This window comes from Sander lucioperca, chromosome 16 (genome assembly GCF_008315115.2).
Source record: "Sander lucioperca isolate FBNREF2018 chromosome 16, SLUC_FBN_1.2, whole genome shotgun sequence".
Classification (NCBI taxonomy): domain Eukaryota; kingdom Metazoa; phylum Chordata; class Actinopteri; order Perciformes; family Percidae; genus Sander; species Sander lucioperca.
Window position 1 is genome coordinate 26,389,661 of NC_050188.1, and position 22,230 is coordinate 26,411,890.

Sequence of the window (22,230 nt, forward strand, 5' to 3'; positions counted from 1 at the left end):
AGTAGCGCTCCTGTCCTCACCTCTGCACCAAGAGCCCATGTTGTAGTACTGGAAATTTCCCAGGATGTGTCTCTAACACAAAGGTGGCTACCGCTGCAACACCCTGCACGTCACACGCCTCAATTATCCAATTGGCATCGGTTCCTGTGGCTCCTTGTTAACGCGGTATAGACATGCACTGTAGAAGGCAGCGTGTGCGCGTCCAGGCGGGCTGATGGAGCGAGCAGAAGGATGCGGTAAAATAGATAAAACCCCGATCTGGTTAAATCGTTGATCAGATACTGAAAGTGTGCATGCGGAACAACCGGAGGAAAGAGAGCAGGCGAAGTGATGCTTCAGCACGTTGGACAGCTCCGCTCTGCTTCTCTCTGCAGCTGATCACCAGTAGCCTGGCTGACACGATTCTTCTCCAGGTAAGAATACTTCTGCGTGTGTCTTTGTAGTTCAAAGTTCTAAAGTGTGCTAATAAATATGGTTTAGTGCGTTTAAGTCAGCATGAGAGTGTGCAGGCCGGCGAGGACGGGGTGAGGGCGCGTCTCCCCCCAATGTCGATATGCAGTCTAAACTAGGAGATGAGAATATGGAAAAAGTGAAAGAAAGAGCAGAATGCATACTCTCACAACGTCATTCTAAAAAGAACAGGAGAGTTATGTTGGTTTTATTGCGTGACATTAACATCGTGTTCGTGTTAGGATGCGTGTACGTTTGAGCGGGCTTAAAGAAGACTGAGCCATTGCCTGTACGGAGTTCTTTGGTGCAACGACACATGCAGAGGTGCAGTGGTCTACCAGCAGAGGGCGCCCCTGCGCCGCCTTCCACTGACCAGACCAGCGTTTGGTGCATGTAGTGGCTAAATGCAATATACTTTACATTACCGCTTATCACCTTAGAAAGAATAATGTCTGTTGGCTCATTTTTCTCAGTTTGTTCTCTGAAGCAGTCATTAGCTTCTATACATTAAAACAGTTCAAAACCCACACACTGACAGAGATGAAACTTGCTATGGATGTCAAAATGACATACATTAGATCCCTATAGGAAGCTGAGTTTGGCACTCCCATTGAGGAGGTAAACTGGAAAGATCTGAGAGGAAAACCTTCATGACGTGTTGTGCAACTATGTTTGACATAACACCGCTACACATAACACCAACGTCTAGATATGTTGCTTTGGTAACGTAGTGAAAATCAAGACTTTCTGGAGTAGGTGGCAACTCTTTATAGTGCTGCCTCAAGGTATGTATACTGGGTATTAAAGAGGAGTTTCCCCATTCCTTTTGCACACACGTCTCCTACACAAGTTTAATACCTAATCCAGCCTTTTCTACTGCACTGAGAGACAAACCTTACTAGTTTGATAAAATATGGGATTTTTAATAATGTGGAGCTGTCTCAGTGCTGTGGTGTGGTCGAAAACCCGACTGGAAGGCATCAAAACTGTTGTTTAGTGACAAGAAAAGGTTCAGTTGTTGAGAAACTGTTTTTTCAATGATTTTACTTAAAAATGGAAGGTTTGATATCGGCCTATAGTTGCTCATTAGTGACGTGTCTAGATTGTTCTTTTTTAAGAGTGGCTTAATGACTGCAGTTTTCAGGGCCTGTGGGAAGATACCTGAGAGAAGAGACGTGTTTACAATCTGTAGAAGATCTGGAGCCAAACAATTCGAAACATTTTTGAAAAGGCCCGTTGGTAGAATATCAAGGCAGCAGGAGGAGGTTTTCAGATGTTGTATAATGTCCTCCAGATTTTTACGGTTAATCATATGAAATTGTGTCATATTGGAATCTGTTTTGCCTGGACACTGTGACAACACATACCCTGTGCTCGATATGTAGGCACTGACTGTCTAATTTTCTGAAATTTGTCTTTGAAGAAGGTGGCAAAATCATTGCAGGCCTTGGTGGATAAAAGTTCAGATGCTCCTGGTACTGGAGGGTTTGTTAACCTATCGACAGTAGCAAACAAAGCACGTGAATTATTATTGTTTTTGGCAATAATGTCCAAGAAGAAGGATCGCCTTGCATTCCTCAGTTCCAAATTATAAATGCTAAGTCTCTCTTTATAGGTGTTGTAATGGATCTGGAGATTAGTTTTTTGCCACCTGCGTTCTGCTTTTCGACACTCTCTTTTTTCTGTTCTTACCAGTATGACATTTCTCCATGGAGGTCTTTTCTTACCAGAGACAGCTTTGACTTTAGTGGGAGCAATGGCATCAATAACATTTGTAATTTTACAATTGAAATTGTCTACAAGCTCAGGGTGTGGACGAGAAAAGCTGAATGAATGTTTCACTGGTGTTGTCAGTGATATATCGTTTTCTTATTAACTTTGTTTGGACACTTTTGTGCACAGAGATAGTGCCATTAAAGAAAACACAGGAATGATCAGAGAGAGCAGCATCAGTCACCACAACCTTGGAAATGTTCAGACCCTTCGAGATAATCAAGTCCAGAGTGTTCCCCTTGTTGTATGTGGGCTCCGTCACATGCTGGTCAGTCCATAGTTCTCAAAAATACAACACAGTTCTTTGGTCCCTCTATCCTGGGGGTTGTCAACATGAATGTTGAAATCACCAGCAATAACTACACAGTCAAAGTTAATACAGATTATAGACAGCAGTTCAGTGAAGTCGTCAAAGAAGGAGGCACAGTATTTAGGTGGCCTGTAGATAATTAGAAATATAGCTCAAGGGCAGGACCTCAGCTGAAGAGCCACATATTCAAAAGAAGCAAAGTTTCCATGAAATATTTGCGTACATTGGAACGAGTCCTTAAACAAAATGGCGACTCCACCTCCTTTCTTATTCGCTCTATTCTCACTCATAAAACTGAAGTTAGGGGGAGCTGACTCAATGAGAACAGCATCACTGTTATTATGGTCTAACCAGGTTTCAGTTAAAAACATAAAATCAAGATTGTGTTTAATAATAAAATCATTGATTAAAAATGATTTTCCCACCAAAGACCTGACGTTTAGTAGGGCAAATGTCAGTGTGTTGAAATAATTATCTGTCTCATTTTTTGGGACAGACTGTGGCTGACAAGGAATGGATGCTAAATTGACTGTGTTTGCAGTTAAGTGGTTCTTATTACTTAGAGGTTTCACCACTTTGTATGGTCTATTATTGATTCTAACTGGAATGATAGGGCTGGTCTGTGGGCTAGCAGAGTTATTTGAGCAGTCAGACAAGAGGGGCCTGAAGGGGGCGCTCTTGAAGAAAACAGATAGAGATATGGGTTGATTTGTAGAGGAAGAAGAGCTTGACTGGGGCATGAGTAAGGGGGTAAGCTTCTTGTTGGAAAGCGTAGCTCCTATTGCGCCATTGAGATGCTACCAAGCCATCACCTCCCGTTAGCATTCCATTGACTCCCATGAATTTTGACGTCACTTTGACAGCAAATAACTTTACATCTGAAGAGTTTAAAGACTCTATTTGTCCATTGTTTATTTCTAAAGAAACACGACAATGTATAAAAGGCTCCATTACCTTGTACCTCACGTTATGGCTCCGTAGCAGACGTTTTTATAAAAATAGGCTAACGATTGGGTCATAACCACGAGACTTACTGTCTCATAGTAGAGGAATTACCGTATAGTACAGGAGAAGCTCTCAGGCAGTTTCGCCTCAAGTTTAATTACTAATGTTAACTATCATTTTAGTGATCAATAATTAGCCTGTGTCTATGTTATCTCCTTACATATACCTACGCTCTCTGTCTCTGCTAGATTGGGAATGATTGAGATTTCTCTTGGCACAGCTACCAGAAGACTTCCAACTTTCAGACAGGTTGCTCACGTCACATCTACGTCGTCTCTCTCAGTTGGAGGCTGCTCAGTAACGCTCAGCCATCACCGGAAAAGAGCTTCTAATATCCTTCACTGGTCTCCGTCCAGAGACACGGGATCTGTTGGTCCATTTTATATATGTCAATGGGCATGAGGCATCCGCCCATGGGAGAGCGTGACTGGGAAGTGTGCTTGTGCACATGTCCACAAAATGTAAAGGGAGGGGGGTGGGATGAAGCAGGGTCTTCTGTTTTCCAGCATGTTTCTGTATTTGGTTGTTTATTTGGTTGTGTTGTCTGTATTAAGCTGTGTTGTGTGTATTTGGTTGTTCTGTCTACGTTAGGTTCTCAACTGTCTGTTAAGTCGCTATCGCCGAATGAGGTAACCAAATGGCAGAGGTGGAAAGAGTACTAGAATATTGTACTCACCTATAGGTCCAAAACTTCCAAGCTCGTAACATTTTTTTCTGCTCGTATTGTACTCAAGTAAAAGTAAAAAGTACTTAATAAAGGGGGGGAGGCGTCACCTCTATCGATTAAAAGAACTTAAGTAAAAGTAAAATTCCACATTTTTATTTATTAAGTACACACAAACACGACTTTTGTTACAGTAACTTAAGTTACAAACAAAAACCGCACCAACTTGTACTGTAATCGATCTGCCATCAAATTTTCAGAGACCCAACAATTCCCCCCAAGAGCAAGCATTTGGTGCAACAGTCGCAAGGAAACTGCTGTGTTTCTCCATCAGGCTGCAGCCTGCAGCAGCAGGATGTGTTAGGAGGAAGTGGCAGCTTGATGAGAAGTAACGGTGCTGCAAAGGGTCAAAATAGCAGCCTGTTAGGCACGACGCAAAGCCAAGTGAAGTGTAAAATAAATTAATAAATGCCGGCATGCGATTAATGCGATTAAAAAACATTAATCGCGTCGCGTCGGCCCTTAATCGCATCGCAATTAATGCATTAACGCTGACAGCCCTAGTTTTTGAGTATATAAAGCGTAGTGAAAGCCTAGGGTTAGGGTTAGCAGCTCATCTAAAATTTTAGCTGAGGTGAAGGCAATCAGTCAAGTCAGGATACTGGTGTAGGAAATTATAAAAATATTTATCCTTCGAAGTTTATCCTCTTTTTCCCACTTGGACCATAACATAATAATGCATCCACAAGCACTTGAACAGAAGTTGTTATCCGTGATTATTGAAAAAGTAAAAATGACACTGTTTTTCACTGCAGCCACCACTGCTCTCCCCTTTTCCCGCTAATGCCCACAACAAAAAAATGGTGAAGTTGTAATGTTGAATTACATTCAAAAAGTACCAGAAATTAACAATTGTAACACATTGTCTAAATATATCCAGCTATTTGCAAAGCACATCTTGTAAAAGCAATTCATTTGAAATCATAACCTTTGATTTAATTATTACTACTATTAATACTGTTATAGTCTCGTATTACCACACCTTCCTCCACAGCGCTGCGGAGGAAGGTCTGGCTAGTCCACACAGCATTCCTGTATGGGAGAATAAACAGTCAGGGATTGTTTGCATTGGGTGGCGCTAAGCGAGCATGGCTCAGGAAGGAACTTGTTTTGCACCCCGCAACAGAAAACGCCACATACAATATTAAATTAAGTTAACTGTGGACATAACACAGTAACGTGAGTTATTTAAATTAGCTGATACATGGTTAAACGTAATTGGCTCTTACCAGTGTATCACCGTGTGTATTTTGTCCATAGCAAATCCCCACCAATCAGTCCCAAAACGTCCCAGTTAGAGAGGAAATGATCTAAACATATTCTTTGTAAATCTTTACAGTCATTCCCTGAAAGAACCAAGCAGATCTGACTTGTTGCACCGTCCACATTTTCCTTAAAACTTGCCATTTTCAGCATGTAACGTTGCTCAGTGGTTCCAGTTAATGTTGCTCCATGCGGGCAAACCTAAAGAAAGCGGAATGTGAGGGACATCCGGCGGAATTTCCAGCAGCACCAGAAACTATCCCGTAAATGAACCATTGTCGATATAGACTTCTACTATTATTAACCCTATCTGAAAATCATTACAACCATTTGCAGCCATTTTGACTACAACCCTCTGTAGAAAATGAAGCTACAAGCTGTTGTCCAAAAAGATTAACAAGGCTGTAGTATGACCTGTAAACTCAAACAAACAAAATGAAAAACAGTATTCAATTCAGGAAGTCTAATCAATTTCAGCATCTACTGTATGAGTGAGCATGAAGATTTGCAACAAAACTATCCTGAGATGGTGGTGTTTTCATTCTGTAAACCACTGAAAACATTTGCAAGTACATTGGAAGCTTTGTCTCACTGAGATTGTTGCATGTTTTGTGTTGACAGTTCATTTCCCAGAATGACATCACTGGTTTATGCCATAATAATGTCAGTGGCCGTGTGCCTGTCAATCACAACAAAGCCTTTTAAGAGGTTATTTTAATGATCATTATGCTTGTTTGTGTCAATTTCAATTCAGTGTCAAATTATTGTGTTCTCCCTCTGCTATAGGATGTCAGGAAACCTGTCTCTGTGGGTTTCCACTCCTGCAGATCCTTTACAAAATGGCCCACTGAACTCATCTGCTCCACCCTGGGAGGCTCCATCCTTCACTGTGGCTGCCCGCTGCCGTGTAGCAGCCACCCTGGTGCTGTTTGTCTTCGCCGCTTGCAGTAACCTGTCAGTCCTGATCAGTGTGTGCTGGGGGCGGGGTTATCGCCTGGCAGCACATCTCCGCCCGCTCATCGCCAGTTTAGCATCAGCTGATCTGGTGATGACTTTTGTGGTCATGCCACTGGATGCCATTTGGAATATTACAGTGCAGTGGTATGCTGGGGATATGATGTGTAAGCTGCTGTGTTTTCTCAAGCTATTTGCCATGCACTCAGCAGCATTCATACTGGTGGTGGTAAGTCTGGACCGCTATCGGGCCATCCTTCATCCTCTGGATTCGCTCGATGCTGGGCTCAGGAACAGACGCATGCTTCTGGTGGCCTGGACTCTGAGCCTGCTGCTGGCATCTCCACAGGTACAGTAGGTTCTAGGTTACACACTGAGCCTTAAGGCCTCTATCATTTCTATCAGCTGGTGCTGAGTCTAAAGCCCTATTTGCACAGGACTAGTTTTACCTGGGGACCTCTAGTAATTTGTAATAATTGCAGAAGTTGTCTGTCTGTGTCAGATACAAATTACACCTTTAACTACCATATTTTGCCATCTCTGTGATTAGGGGTTGGATTGGCTGCGTTGGCAATTATACATTAAAGTTTTGACAGAGCCTCTAACATCAAATGTGGGGGATAATATCAGTAAATTTGAGTAAAATACAGTCTTCACTTATCCCGTGCGAACACGCAGCATGTAACAAAGACATGTTGGGGGGGGGGGGTGTTAAATGACATGAGGTCCCCTGGTAATACTAGTCCCGTGCAAACAGGGCTTAAGCACATATGATTAATTGGACTTGTGGTTCCACTAACATTAGATTCCAGATGAGCTCATGATTGCGGGTGGACTATCAGACAGTTCTACAGATTGGACACATGTTTTTTGACCTGTTAATCATGTTGAAAGGTTAGCTAACAGTTAGTCTGACATTACACACTATTTCATCCAACCTGGTTGAATGCAACTAACATTCTTTAGAGTCAAACTGTGTATGACCCTTAAAATGAATTGAACAGTTATTTAGATGTACAATGCTACCTCTCTCCATTTGACAATTAGATGGAAACATGACTAGTGACAGGACTTTCATCTAACACACACTCTCAATTAAGGACAGTTTTTGGAGCTTTCAATTCTCCTAAACTGTGTGTCTTCGGAGTGTGTGAACAAAATCGTCTTTGTGTCTTTGTGTAATCGTGTCTTCAGTTCAGCTCCATGGCTGGGCCAGGTTTACAGATAATTGTTGTTTTACTGTAACAGCAATAACTGTATGTCAACATGAGGCAACATTACATGATAATATTAGTATTCTTATTATGCTACAGCCATACATTGAAGTTAAAGTTAGTAAAGTTGGTGCAATATTATTGGCTGTGTTAAACTAACCACAATGCTGACGAAAAAACAACTGTGCATGTGCATGTAATCTGGCTACTAACACGTCTGAAAAATTCAGCTAAAGTAACTTAGTTTTAGCATGGACATCTAGGTTAAAGAATACATTTAGCTATTGTTGAAATATCCAGTAAATTAATGTTGGAACAGCAGAACACACCGGAGTAGGCCTGTTTAGTAAGCAGGATTTGATAGCTGCACTCCTACACTTATAAAATGCAATTCAATGTGGAAGTAATCCAAGTATTCAGAATACGTTACTCAGATTGAGTAATGTAACGGAATACGTTACAAATTACATTTTTGGGCATGTATTCTGTATTGTGTAACGGAATACGTTTTGAAAGTATCCTTCCCAACACTGGGCATAGCAGGGCGCCTAGCAGGGCCACGGCGACAGCTGCAACCATGATATAGGTGCCACCCTAATCAGTGCATCAACAGTGTGGCTCATTGATGTGATTTTAACATCAATGGAGTGCTATGGCACAGAGGAAGAAGATATATCAAGCTTTGGGTACACACTTTTAGCAGGATACATTCATTGTTGGTTTGCTCTTCATATACTCTATGTTGACAACTAGAAATATAAAATATAAACTCATAATACCTATACTGTACCTTATTAGCAATTACTGCATTATAATTGGAATCAAGTACTACTTGAGAATTACTAACCACTGATGTGGTTAGTAATTCTCTTCCTCACACTACTGCTGTGTTCCTTCTCTGACATCACTTTTATCAACACTGTGTTCACCCACAGCACTGCCATGAACAACCATGTAATGCACACTAGTTCAGCTCAAGTGGAACCACTGTTAACCCCAGCATCTTGCTGAGGTTAAGTCCTAGTTCAACAAACAGCTCACTTTAGCTTCATCACCTTTCAGGGTTTTACTTACCATTAAGCCGTTTTGGGCACCACCTAAGACGAATAAACGTAAAAATCAATGTGTGCATCAAAACTACTTATATTACTTTTCTCAGATCTAATGATTGTAGTTGAACTTCTTTAGCAAGTTATAGCCTTAAGATTTTTGAGTGTTATTTATTTATCATCTACTCTAGCTTTTCCAATGTTTTAGACACAGATATGGTAATAATGGTCTAAAATGATGAGAAATAACATTTTCTTGAAGGAGTACCCCTTCCCGTCTTCCCCAAACAGGAAAAACACTGCCTTTTACATCTGGACTCTAGAACATTCAATGACTAATGTTGGCCTCGTTTTTTACATGGTATAAGTGGTACACTCTGAGGTGCATTAAAAGGACTACACACTGCTACACTGTTTGTGCTGCACTGTGTTTTTCTGTGACTACATGGAATTCATTCCTCATCTCTTTACACTCCTCAGCTTTTCATCTTTCGGGCCATTAAAGCAGATGGAGTGGACTTCACTCAGTGTGTCACCCATGGAAGTTTCCGGTATCTCTGGCAGGAGACGGCATACAACATGTTTCACTTTGTGACACTGTATGTCTTCCCCCTACTTGTCATGACTTTCTGCTACACCTGCATCCTCACCAAGATCAATCGGCAAATGCACAAGAGCAAAGGTGTGTGACTCTCTAAAGACATTTAAACGTCTAGCTAATTAAAAGTAACGAAGTAACGAACCACATTAAATCTCATCAATGTAACAACATCGTTTTTTATGTACTTTTAGAATTTTGAGTATTTAAAAAAAAGGATTGTACTTTGTGACAGTCACATGGAAATATCATGATAACTGATGTGTGAATGGAGACAAAGAAAGGAGATAAATCTGAAGCTGCAGCAGAAAAGAAGCTGCAGGAGCTTCATATTCAGAGAGGTGACAGTGTGCACTCCGCTGACACTCTGTGCTACAAGTTGACCTTCACTGGTGGAGTGTCAGGAGGGCGAGCAGTTTATGAACTGTACAAACACAATGCAACAAAATTAACTATGAAATCATTATGGGTTATAAATAAGGTTAGCATCATTGTTAAAAAATAAATTACATTACATTTAACTTCATTTCTGATTTAGTGCACCACGTTGCAAAGCATGCTAAGTGATATGAATGTTTGTATCTGCAGCCACTGTGAAGTTTATATTGTATTTACATCCCTGTGTTGGATGCCTTAGTGATGCTTTATTCTGCTGTTATAGAATTAACAGACGATCCCACAGGTTAGAGACAAACCTCCAGGTTAGTTAAAACAAACTTGTTTAGAATAGAAAAAGAAGGCAAACAGTAAAATGAGGACCCAAACATCCAACATAGTTTAAAGACCCACTTCCTGCTTCAGTTTAGATTTATCCGAAGGACGGTTTTCCTTTGCAATGAGGGATTATCACTGACATTTCTGGTGCAGTGACTCTAACTGTTGATAAGCAGGACCAGAAACAAAGAATGTATTGAAGTCTTTAAATCTAGTCAAATAAATAATAAACAAGTTAGCTAATTTAGAACAGAATGACTGACTTCATACACTGAAGTACTGTTACAATAAATTCAATAAAAAATAAACTTTCTTTATATTCTGTGACATTATCTCTTGAGCAGACAAGACTTAAGGCCTATATAGTCACACCAGAATGTCGTTCTTGTGGTGCTAGGAGCTTGGTAAAATGATAACTACTCACAGGGATAGTTGGTGAACTACTGTAGCTGATATATGGCAAGCCATTTGAGCATTTATTCCATATTCTTAATATCATAATTCAGGATACTAGTTTACTAGGGAGCTACATCTCTCTGTACTAGTTAACTAGTAAAAGCCAAAAAAAGTTTTTGGACTTTACTAGTCAACTTGTGTGGTACAAAATGTCTAGCCAAAATACGCAAAAGTTAACTAACCCTAAAAAGAGACTTCAACATGCTAACTAGTAAACATTTTTTGCCTTCACTAGTGAATTTTGGCTCTCACTAGTTAACTAGTACAAAGATATGTAGCTCCCAAGTAAACTAGTATCCTGAATTCATGTTTACTAGTAAACAAGTCAGAGCTTTTGCAGCTCATAAGTTAACTAGTAGGACTTTAAGTGTTACTTGTTCCACTAGTGCGTCAAACAGCTGGCTAGTTTGGAATTTGGTGCTACTAGCAAACTACCCAGCGTCACTAGTAAGGCTTCTGCTAAAACTAGTTGCTGTTCCACTAGTTGCTGAAAAAAAAAAGTGACCTGTAAAAGAGTTTGTTCAACTAGTACAACAAAATATCCAACTAGTACAAACAAGTGTCCAACTAGTACTGACAAAGAGCCAACTAGTGGAGGAACCTGACGTCTGATATCAAGGATATGGAATATTTGACAAGCCATCTGCTAACATGCTAGTCAGTCACAATAGCTCTCTAAGCTTTGAACTCAACAGTGCAAATTCAATTTGTGTGTCAAAGTTGAAATCAAATTTTAAATCCTACATTTTTAGCACAGAGGCTGTAAAGGATACACACAGGTGAATAGGATGTGGCTGATGTCTTGAGTTAGTTTTGTTGTAGTGGTACCTTATACCCAGCAGTAGGAATACCTAGAAGAGTCATGGAATTATGGTGCGTTTCATTTGAACTGGGGAGTCGGAATTTAAGAGTTCTAAGTCAGACATTTCAACTGGAACACCCCCTGAAGTCGGATTTCCGAATAGGAAAGTCAGAGAACCTCACGGTACCCCAAGCAAAGCCGACCTTAAAATCCAACATGGCTGCTCCGTGCATCAACAGTAGTGAAAGCTGTAGTGACATATAGTTTATTAGCACTTCTGTCTTAGTTATGCACTTCTGTCTTATCAACTGGCATTGCTAACAATAGCTAATCTGGCTAGAGCTAACTCCACTGTAAAATAACGGTTATTCCGTCTTGTTGTGCTGGAATGCGGTCAACTCAGGTGTGACATCATTCCCAGCTCTGGCTTCTGACTTCCAAGGTAAATGGAACGCAGTATCAGTACTATGGATAGCACTTATCACAGGTCACTTTCAAATAAAGTGGTTTAGATCATCTGGATAAAACTGTTGGTTTGTTTGCATCCTGATTATCTGACTGCTCGTGTTTCTTGACCTGTCAGACACTTTAGTGATACAATGTTATCATAACTGATACGAAATGATGGACAAAACTATTAATACAAGTCCAAAAGAGGTATAAACTGGAGTTATCCTTTAATGCTCTGTAACTGGCTTTACATTATACTCCCCTCCAGCTCTAAGGTGTATTTAAAATAGTGTTTTGAACACAGCAAATATGAAATTATTGGGGAAAGTAGGGGCCTATACAGTTGATTTTTAAACAACTGTGTGAAACAGTCATGCCCTGGCATTGATAAATGTACCGGTTTCTTGTTTTATACAGTATGTGATGCTGTAGCAAACACATGAAACAACAGCAGACATTTTCACAATAAAACAACTTAAGTACTAGCTTTTAAAGTTATTATGGCAGTCAGCAATGCATCCCTTCCAGCCCCCAAATCTCTAAAATAGATCATCCCCCATCACAAAATTAAGCTGTTGAATTGGTTATTACCTATTTTCTTACATTTATGAAATGTATGCTTTCCTATATTTGAGCTTTTGAACATGCTGTGTTTCTGCAGATGGTGAACACTGCCTCAGACGCAATGGAACAGACAAGATACCCAAAGCCCGGATTAAGACCCTCAAGATGACCATTGTGATTGTTAGCTCCTTTGTCATCTGTTGGACACCCTACTACCTTCTAGGGATCTGGTACTGGTTCCAACCAGCCATGATCCAGCACACACCTGAGTATGTGCACCACATACTGTTTATCTTTGGTAACCTGAACACATGCTGTGACCCAGTCATCTACAGCTTCTACACAGCGTCTTTTCGGGCCGACCTCACTGACGTGTTAGCGTGCTGCCGCGGTCGCCGAATCAACAATGCCTCACCTCGCTCCGTGGATCGTCTTTCTGGTGGAAGTGCTCGAGCTCCAGTGGAGATGGAGTCTGATCTAAGCTCAAACCAGCATAGTGGGAACCCTGCTTAAACCGTGGTGATCTGACTTTGAGGAATTAACCAATGTCCTTAGTGAAGGTATCAGCTGTTTGATGCTCATCCATGACTACAATACTGGAAGGTGAACAACTTGGCTTTTCTCTCTAGGACTGTGTGAGCCGTAGAACTGTGACCATCTCTGCTTCTCTTCATGGATGTCAGATAATTGACCAACCCTTTGTAGGCTGGCTCAGGTTTGCCTTGGACCAACTCTTAGTTAAGCTGCTATAGGTTTAGTTTGCTGGGGTACTTATGACACACTGATCTCCTCTCTTCTCCTCTCTCTCTATTTGTGTGCATTCATGTCTCATTAATTTTAATCATTAAGCTTCTTCCCCGGAGTCCATGTGCTTTTTCACCTCACAGATTTACTTGGATTGTGGTGGCACCTGGATCGTGGCTGCAGCTGCTGTCGTGGTCCTGCTCGGTGCCCACTGCTGCTATTGTATCATTATTGTAATGCTGTGCATCTCTCTTTTTTCTCTGTCTCTCTTTCTCACTCTCTCTCTCAATTCAATTTAAGTTTTAATAACAATGTTGCTAAAGCATCAAAATACAGTTTATCCAAATATTTGGACAGTACCCTACACAATAAAACAGTAATATGAACATTAACACAATCAATCTATCATCAATTTTATCTGCCACATTAAATCGTACAAGGTACAATTCCAGTAAAAAGTTATCCCATCAGCTCCTTCAACTTGTGCATGATTCATCATATAGTATATATACAATGTGGCCGTCAGATCGGCACACAGAGTAGGGTCACTTGGTTGAATGGCACCGGCACTCTAGGATCCAGCCAAGTCTTAGCCAAAGGACACCACAGCTCCAGACATCCCACTGAAAACCGACACAGGCACTGAGGCAACCCAGCTCACTGTCTGACGCCTGCACAATGACTAGCAGGACGCCTATCAGAGAAGTCAGTTGTCAATTCCTCCATGCTTGACTCGGTAGCCCCTCTGATATAGAGATGGAGATGGACACAGTGATGGTCTTGCTGGTCCATGTAGTCGGGATCAAAAACTTGAGCCAGCTGGCTAGCTAGCCTAGGCTAGCAGATACAGCAGGAGGCTAGCAGAAGGTTAGCAGAGTAGGCAGGAGACTAGTGAGTTGATTTCCCTGATCCTGATGAGGTCCTCAAAACCACATGCCATCACCGTTGAACATCAACCACATAAAGCACAACTAATATTTGTAAAATAGACAATTCAGCTGACGGAGAGGTGACTAGAGAGGTCTGTGCCTTACAGAACTATACATTAACAACATAACAACAACTAGGGATGCACCGATCCGACTTTTTCAGTCCCGATACCGATACCGATACCAATGCCTGGGCTTTGTGTATCTGTCGATACCCGATACCGATCCGATACCGTTGTTGAATTAATAATAAACTGTATACCTTCCACCTTATACCTTCCTTCCACCATGTGGAAGAGACTAAAGGCACCAGACTTTCCTAACTAAACATTACTTTCGTAACTAAGACAAAATAACATAGATGTAAACGAAAATATAATGTAATCAAACTTCTTAAAATTAATTTAAATAAATAACAATAATGGGCCTTTATATAGGTTTATAATGGCTTATTCTACTGTCAGTACATAGAATATCACAAAAACATTTTAATGTCATCATGTTTACTTAAAGCTTTGATTACTAAAGGGTTTGCTTGGCTCATCAACATTATATAACGTTATATGAAGGAACATTATATTATGAACTATTATTATATTAACATTATATAACGTTATATGAAGGAGAATCCATCAAACAGTTGAAACTATTGAACAGAATCTAAACTATTTTTTTTTCTGCAAACTGCAAAGTAGTAAAATAAACTCAAATCGAATGAATACACATCCAAACAACTTTAACATTGTTTCCCTTTCAAAACAGAATAGTTGTGAGCTAGTTGTATAAAGACTAGCTTGGCCACAGGTAAGTTAGGTTGTAGTGTGGTTGTAGTGGGCGACTGAACGTAGCTCCGCTGTCAGCCTCCTTCGCTGTTTGAATAATAATAATAATATATATATATATATATATATATATATATATATATATATATATATATAAAAAATAATGTTAGTAGGTTGGTGGACGTAGTTCAGCGAGGCAAGGCATCTTAAATCCAGTGTTTTAATCATTGCTCTGAACCCGTCTTTCTCAACGGTCTGTAGCGGGACCGTAGTTGGATTGCGTTCATAATGTTGCTCTGCTGCATGCTTGAAGTGACATGTTAGCACTGTAACGTTAGCACGGTAACGTTAGCACGGCCGAGTAACATTAGAGCGACGGGCAACAACAGTGGCTAAATTATGTCTGATTTTTTAGAAACAAAAAACCTTGCAACAACAGACGGCTCCTCTCTTGAGCAGACGTTGTTCTGGTGTATCTCCGGTCTTTCTTCATCCTCTAACTTTCTTCTCTGTTCTTGAATGTGCAGTAGTGACCAGAGCCTCTCCCAGCTTAACAGACTGTTATGCTACCTGGCTAGCTAGCAGCTATAATGTTACCCAACATGCCGTTCGGCGGTGTAGCTACATTTGTAAATGTAAAATTATTAGTGTTAGAAACTGTTTAAGTCACAAATTGTTGTGTGCTATGGTGTTTTATCCTTTTAAAGAAAGTTAGTTGTGGGTTATTAATTGTTGTGTTATAAAGTTACTACCATGAGTGAGAAGGGTACGCAGTTAACTGGGGTCCCAGTGCTGCGACAGAGGGGAAAAAATCGGCCTGTGGATCTGTTAATTTTTCCGATCCCCGATCCAGCTATTTTGTCAATATTGGGGCCGATATCCGATCTTAATATCGGATTGGTGCACCCCTACCAACAACACAACATTTTTATCTCTGACAGTACAGAGATATTCTGTCTTTTAGGGCTAGATAACATTCTATTGTACTTTAGCTTTTAGTTTGTTCTTTCCACTGTTCCAGATATATTTCTTTATATTGTCTATTGGTTGCTATACTCTGATTGGTTTGGAAAGCAGTGTTGTTGTGAGACTGGTCAGTGAGTGGGGGCAGCTAGCCTCAGTAAAAACTGATATAGGGGAACCTTTTCTGGGCTCAGCTCTTGAAGGGCTTTGGAGTGGAGGGTGTCTTGGGTGGCTGGATTTCATGTGGTTAAAACATTCTCTTTTGAATGCAAATTATTAGTAGATATCTGCTTAATTCTGCAAGTAAAGATTCTGTTGGATGTTTGTCCCAACAGGTATAGCTGTGATGACTGAGTGGACCCCATACTTCACTACCATACAGCACAATGGACTGCATGACACAAATATTTCAAGCCAGATTTTAATTGGAATTTTGAAATAATAAAATGTTCTCTAAATTGCATTTAGAGCTGTTTCGGCTTTCACTGCCATGTTGAAACTCCCTGATGCTGTTATGGCCAAGGTAGGTAAAACTCATGCTTTCTTCAATGATATTATTTATGTTAAATTGTTGTTTTCTTCATATTTACTACGTATTTTCTACGATGTCCAGCTCTTGCTATAGTCCTTTTTCAGTAGGAGACAGTAGAACGAGGTCATGAGCATAGAACTTCACCTCTCTATCTAGGAGGGAGAGGCCAGGAGCAATACATTAATCTAACTCAACAGCAAGCCCATTTAAATACACGTTAAATAAAGTCTGACTTAAATTTGCCTCAAATTTTAACAGCACACATATTTTCCAAATACATTGATTTAATCAGATAATATATTTTCCCCCCTATACCACAGTGTAGAAGTCTGTAATAAAGCCCTTCATGCCAAATAGAGTAGAACGCTGGATAGTGGAGTGTTCTTGAAGACAATCTAGTATTCTTTTATTTAGAATACATATGCCACAACGTTAACATTGCACCCTGCATCTCTGGGGTGCTGCATTTAAACATTTCATTTTAAATGCTGTCTGGACCACAAGCTTTCCTCGGCTGGAGAGATTTTGTCTGTGTGGTCAATTCTTTCCAAGTAATTGGGAAATCAAGTGTTTTTTGGTATTCTTATTTTTTTCTTTTAATGTCTGAAGTTCTTCTTGAATAATACATTGATCTGAATTAATTAGTTATTGGTATGTCTATGTAGAAATTTTAAAAAAGTGTTCTCAAGATGTTACCATTTTGGATGGGTAATTTCTGTTGTTGCTTTGTATTGAACTCCAATATCCAATCAATAGCTTCAAAGTTAATGTGGGAATTATTTAGCTTTCCTAATTGTACATATTTCATTAAAATTTCATTGTTTCTAATGCATAAGGCTGGGTTGTTCGGTTGGCAATTTTTTTGTTTGCTATTTTTCTCAGATCTTTTCTGATGGTCTTGCATTCTTGATCGAACCGTTTGTCAGCGTTTAGCATTTTTACAGGCTTCCATTTTTGTTTTATGAAGTCAGCTTTAAGAGCTGCCTTGTGAAATATCATATTGATATAATCAATGGCCTTGTTTACACCATCTCTGGTAGGGACATATGTGATTCATCAGATCAGGTGAGTTTAAAGCCATGATGATTTTGATTTGTCTTTTACTGTCTGGGGCATCTATAAGTAGGAGTGAATTTAAACAGCTTACTGGATTGCTTTTTGGTGTCACTTGTTTGGCCTGAGAGTTTAAAGAAAACATTAATTTGGTTGTGGTCAAAAAGGGGGGGGGGGGGGATTGCAATCTTACAGCGAATGCACACTAGACCATAGAGCTGTGGACTATGTGAATCTCAATAAAGAGCCCCGTCTGATCCTAACATTAACTATGTACAGGCCTAAGGGCCGACAGAGATGCATCTCCCTGCCACCTCGATTTATTTCAGAGTCCAGGTTGTTCCGACGGATGATGGTTGGTGTGGTCAACAGGGGGGCCTGACCAAAAATATGATTGCTGTAGATGACATCAGGTTCAGTTCCTGTTCATCCATTCAGATCTCCAGTTAGAAGCAGAAATATGTGGAGGGGCATTAAGGGTTCCTGAGGGTCTCCCTTTTCAACAGCTTCATTGCCTGGCCAGTAGTGTTGCAGCGTTTCAACAGCACTTTCTTACCAGGAAAAAGCTTTTTTTGTGTCAGCAAACAGTACCACTTGTGGGGCTTGTTCTTCAGGCTGAGTGGAGGGAAGCTGGGATGGGCAGAGCTGGCGGTTGGCAAATAGTTGTGTGGGTGAATCAGGAGGTGCCAGGGTGTTGTTGGGCTGTGTGCCTAGCAGAGACGGTAGGAAAGAGACAGTAGTATTTGATGGTGAGCAGAGGGTCATCCTTGTCAAGATCCTTGTCACTCTTTACAGATCTCTCTGTGTCTTTCTCTCACACTTTCACTCTCAGTCTCTTTCTCCCCAACTGGTCAAAGCAGATGGCCACCAACCAAGAGTCATTGTCTGTCTGAGGTTTCTGCCTGTTAAAAAGACGTTTTTCCTTGCTGCCGTCGCACCAAATGCTTGCTCTTGGGGGAATTGTTGGATCTCTGTAAATTATGTGGAGATAGGTCTGGCAATGCGAGACTAGGATTCTGTAAAATAGGGTGTGGTCTAGACCTACTCTATCTAAAAAGTGTCCTGATATAACTTCTGGTATGATTTGACACTATACATTAAATTGAATTGAATTAATCTGTCAGCAAGAAATATCCTGTTATGTATGCAATTATATGATCAACATAAGTGCAACTTATGTGAATGTATATGTAACTTATATGTAACAATGTACTGCATGTTACTGTACCAACACAGGTGTGATGTGAAGTATCAGTCTCATATATGCTCAATAAAAGTCTTCTGGACAATATCCATGAAAGTTATGACAACATTTCTGTCTTGTGTGTTACAATAGGGTTCTTAATATTATAATAATAATGATGGTGTGGTTAAGAATCATATGTATTTATGTTGAACTTTATATATGGTGAAAGATGCAGTGAACGATTCAGATTATTTGTGTGTTTTATATAAATGATTGCTTAGCTTAGCAGTGCTGGTTAGCTTTCAAAATTATTTGTGATGTTGATAGGCAGCATGAATGAATCAACCATGATATTTGGTTTTATGGAATATGTTTAACTTGCATGATATCACTCTGTTTGAACTAGGAAGTGCAGCATGCGCCTTTAGAGTGTATGATAAAACAATCGGAACTCAAAGTTCCACTTACTAGCCTTTTCAGAGCTTTCAACTGCATCTCAGGAACTTGATCAGTAAATAGATATTTTCGATCTTGCCCAGGTGTCATCACATCACCTATGTTACGACTGTGGTATAGTGTGTGTGTGTGTGTGTGTGTGTGTGTGTGTGTGTGTGTGTGTGTGTTGTCTCTCTACATGCAAATAGGTGTGTTCCGGGATGAGGCTGCCATTAGTGAAACCAGCTACCGGCTCCCGCAGGTAATTGGCTCATCTCAGAAATGTATTATACTACCAGTGTATACCTCTTAAGATGTATCATCTTATCTCAATGACAAATCAAACAACAAAAACAACAACAACAACAAACAAACTAAATAACTGAAAGAGAGAAAAGAAAATAGTACAACCTTAGACTAGACACAATCAAACAAACAATGATCAATCTGGTAGTATCTCCGGATATAAAGTAAATGCTTCAAAATCATCACTAATGCTGCATAATGGAAGTGAAAGACAATATATAAACCAATACTTATTTACTTTCAAGCTTTCATCTAATTTTACATATTTGGGCATCAAAATACCACCTCATTTAGAAATTATAGCACAAACATACTATGAAGTAATAATAAACTCAGTACATAAAACTATAGAAAGGTGAATGCCCTAATCTATATCCATGATAGGCAGAATAAATATAGTAAAAATGAACATATTGCCTAAATTCATGTATTAATTTCAAAATGTCCCTCTCACGCCAAATGCAGGTTTAAGAAACTTACAGCACTCTTCAAGAAATTTATATGGAACAAGAAATGTTCTTGAATCCACTTATCGCTGCTGTATCTCCCATTTGATACTGGGGGGGGGGGGCTGAAATGTCCAAATCTTTATTGGTACTATTTAGCAACACAATTGAGAACTATGATGTTCTATTTTTCTTCTGGAGATGCTACGTTTTGGATGGACATAGAGTCAGGCTCCTTAAAGGCACACTATGCAAGATTTGTACCCAAATATTACAGCTGTGAAGTCATTTTGATGGTAAACAAACTCGTAGTAGGGCAAATCATCCCGATAGCAAAGCAGGGGGGAGGCTGTTGGCAAAACCAGCAATGCAGGTTTGAGAGGTGGCGCCCCGCCAAATCTCGCAAGAATCATGACTTGCCTTACGGCACGTCACATACATCAACAACATATACAGAAAGAAGCAGCCTCTATGGAAGACACTAGCACGCATTTCAGACGTGAATCATGGTAGAATTGACGAAGAAAATGAAGAAAGCGCGGTCGGAAGAGTCAAGGAAAAGAAAACGAGAAACTGACCGCGTGAGGAACCGGACAAGAGTCCCACTCGGTCAGGCTTTCACTCGTTGGCGAGAGCTAAAAAGCAGCAACAGTAACGTTAATTACAAGTACTCCACAGCGACTCTAGGGGTCACTGTTTGACAAAAATGGAAACTGCATAGTATGCCTTTAAAGGTACCATTGCATTTTTACCTGTATTCAGCTAAGCTAAAGTACTTAAGAACACATACTGCTCACCCTAAAGTTCTTAATATGGTTAATGTATGGTATGAGGTAAAAGAATATATGAACATATTGGACTCTCTGTCACCATTCAGCCCAGTGTGGGGCAATGTTTCATTTAAACCAGGCAATGCAGGACTCCAGATATGGGCAAAGAAAGTCCTAAGTAAAGTAGGTGACCTCTTTGAAGAAGTGATTCTAATGACCTTTGAAGAAATCAAAGGATGGAAGGAAACATTTTATCTCCAAGTGAGGAACTTTATTTCTTTTATGCAAAACCATTCAGTCGGGATTCCTGCACTCTCATCCTAAAAAGGAATTATAACAAACAATTGCAATGAGAGGGGTTTGATTCCATCAATATATAACTGGCTTGCATCTGGCTCTAAAGAAACATCGATAGCTAGACTTCAGAAATGGAGGGCGGACTTAAAAGAGGACATCTCAAAAAACGATTGCAAGAAAACTTCATCTCAGAAAAGGGGTTGTTGAAAATTGTAATTGCAATGAAAAATGTATAAAAACATTGTTAAAACAACGATTCATCTCTAAATAGAGAGAGAAACAGTGATTATATTATTAATAACATTGGCAATCTGTTTTACGATGAGAAACAGAACATTTTTAAATAACAAAAATGATGACGGAGAACGGATATTTAATGGTAACTTATTCCAATCAGAAGCAGCTTTTTTACCAACTTCTTTAGAGACAAAGTGAGTAATTTGACATATAAGGAACAAAACATTGTTTTAGACAATAAAGATAGTTAAAGGTAATGCATTTGAAAATAAATTGATACTAGTGAAGTTTGACGTCTTATATCAAGACGAGAAAGCCATCTGAGTAGGTCTAACTTTGTGCAATGGTGTGCAAAAAAGAACAACCCAGAATAAATCTGCAGTTTGCCATATTACATTGAGGGGGAGTAGATCTGTTTTAGAGGCATTCTGGTGGACAATGTCAGTCTCTTTTTAACATTTAATGCAAAACAATGTCTGGAGCTATACAGTACACCAACACTAGAGTTTACTTTTTTTCATGACACGATCAATGTGTGGTTTAAGTTTAAAGTCAATCCACACACCTACATTTTCTATATATATTTGTTCTACTTCCTGAAGAGATCTACTGTCATTGCAAGTTAAAACCAAAGAATTGGATTTGGAATTGGGGTTGCATTGAATAGGCTTTTGTTTTATTGAGCTGTAATTTATCAGCTGACAACCAAGTTTGTAAAATATTAAAATCAGATTGCAGGGTCTCTTGAATTTGTCATACAGGAGCATAAATATATATAATAGTATAATCTGAATATAGTTGTGGACAACAGTAAGAAAAAAGAGTGGGAGTTTAGTAAATAAAAATAGAGGTCTCCTGAAGTAGAACCTTGAGGCACACCTCTCTGCTAAGTAATCAAATCTGATTTAAACCCTTTTAAAACAACACATTACTTTGAAGTTCATTCACCTTACCTTAGCAGGAGTAAAGGTCAAAACCTAGAATGTGAATAGCTTACAGAAGCATCATATCCTTGCCCCATACAAGGAATTTTTGCTATCTAAAATGGATAGGAGATTTGAAAACTGGAGGGAACAGGGATTAACCACCATAGGACAATTATTTGATGGGCAAATTTTAAAATCTTTTGAACAAATTGCAGAATTCGATCTCCCAGCTTGGGATTTTGTTCAAGTACTTACAAATACGGCATTATTTAACCAATTATAAAGAATGAGGAAATCT

At 39.7% G+C, this 22,230-nt stretch overlaps 1 protein-coding gene across 2 annotated transcripts; it reads left to right on the top strand.

The window, feature by feature from the left end:
* Positions 1–166: 166 nt before the first annotated feature.
* On the top strand, positions 167–13,705 carry LOC116035468 (gonadotropin-releasing hormone II receptor-like). 2 transcript variants are annotated; one of them, XM_031278525.2, is made up of 4 exons: positions 167–413; positions 6,312–6,828; positions 9,223–9,424; positions 12,424–12,839. In XM_031278525.2, the coding sequence occupies exons 2-4, from the start codon at positions 6,313–6,315 to the stop codon at positions 12,837–12,839; spliced, it is 1,134 nt and encodes a 377-aa protein (XP_031134385.1). In that variant the 5' UTR covers positions 167–413; position 6,312. The 2 variants fall into 2 exon arrangements, with proteins under 2 accessions (XP_031134385.1, XP_035849231.1); XM_035993338.1 differs by lacking the exon at positions 167–413 and having other exon boundaries at positions 6,313–6,828; positions 12,424–13,705.
* Positions 13,706–22,230: the final 8,525 nt, after the last annotated feature.

Bases quoted from the DNA above. Each gene is read 5' to 3' on its own strand.
- LOC116035468 (XM_031278525.2), top strand. From the start codon at position 6,313: ATGTCAGGAAACCTGTCTCTGTGGGTTTCCACTCCTGCAGATCCTTTA. The intron at 6,829-9,222 runs GTACAGTAGGTT...TACACTCCTCAG, and splicing joins TGCTGCTGGCATCTCCACAG to CTTTTCATCTTTCGGGCCAT. The intron at 9,425-12,423 runs GTGTGTGACTCT...GTGTTTCTGCAG, and splicing joins GCAAATGCACAAGAGCAAAG to ATGGTGAACACTGCCTCAGA.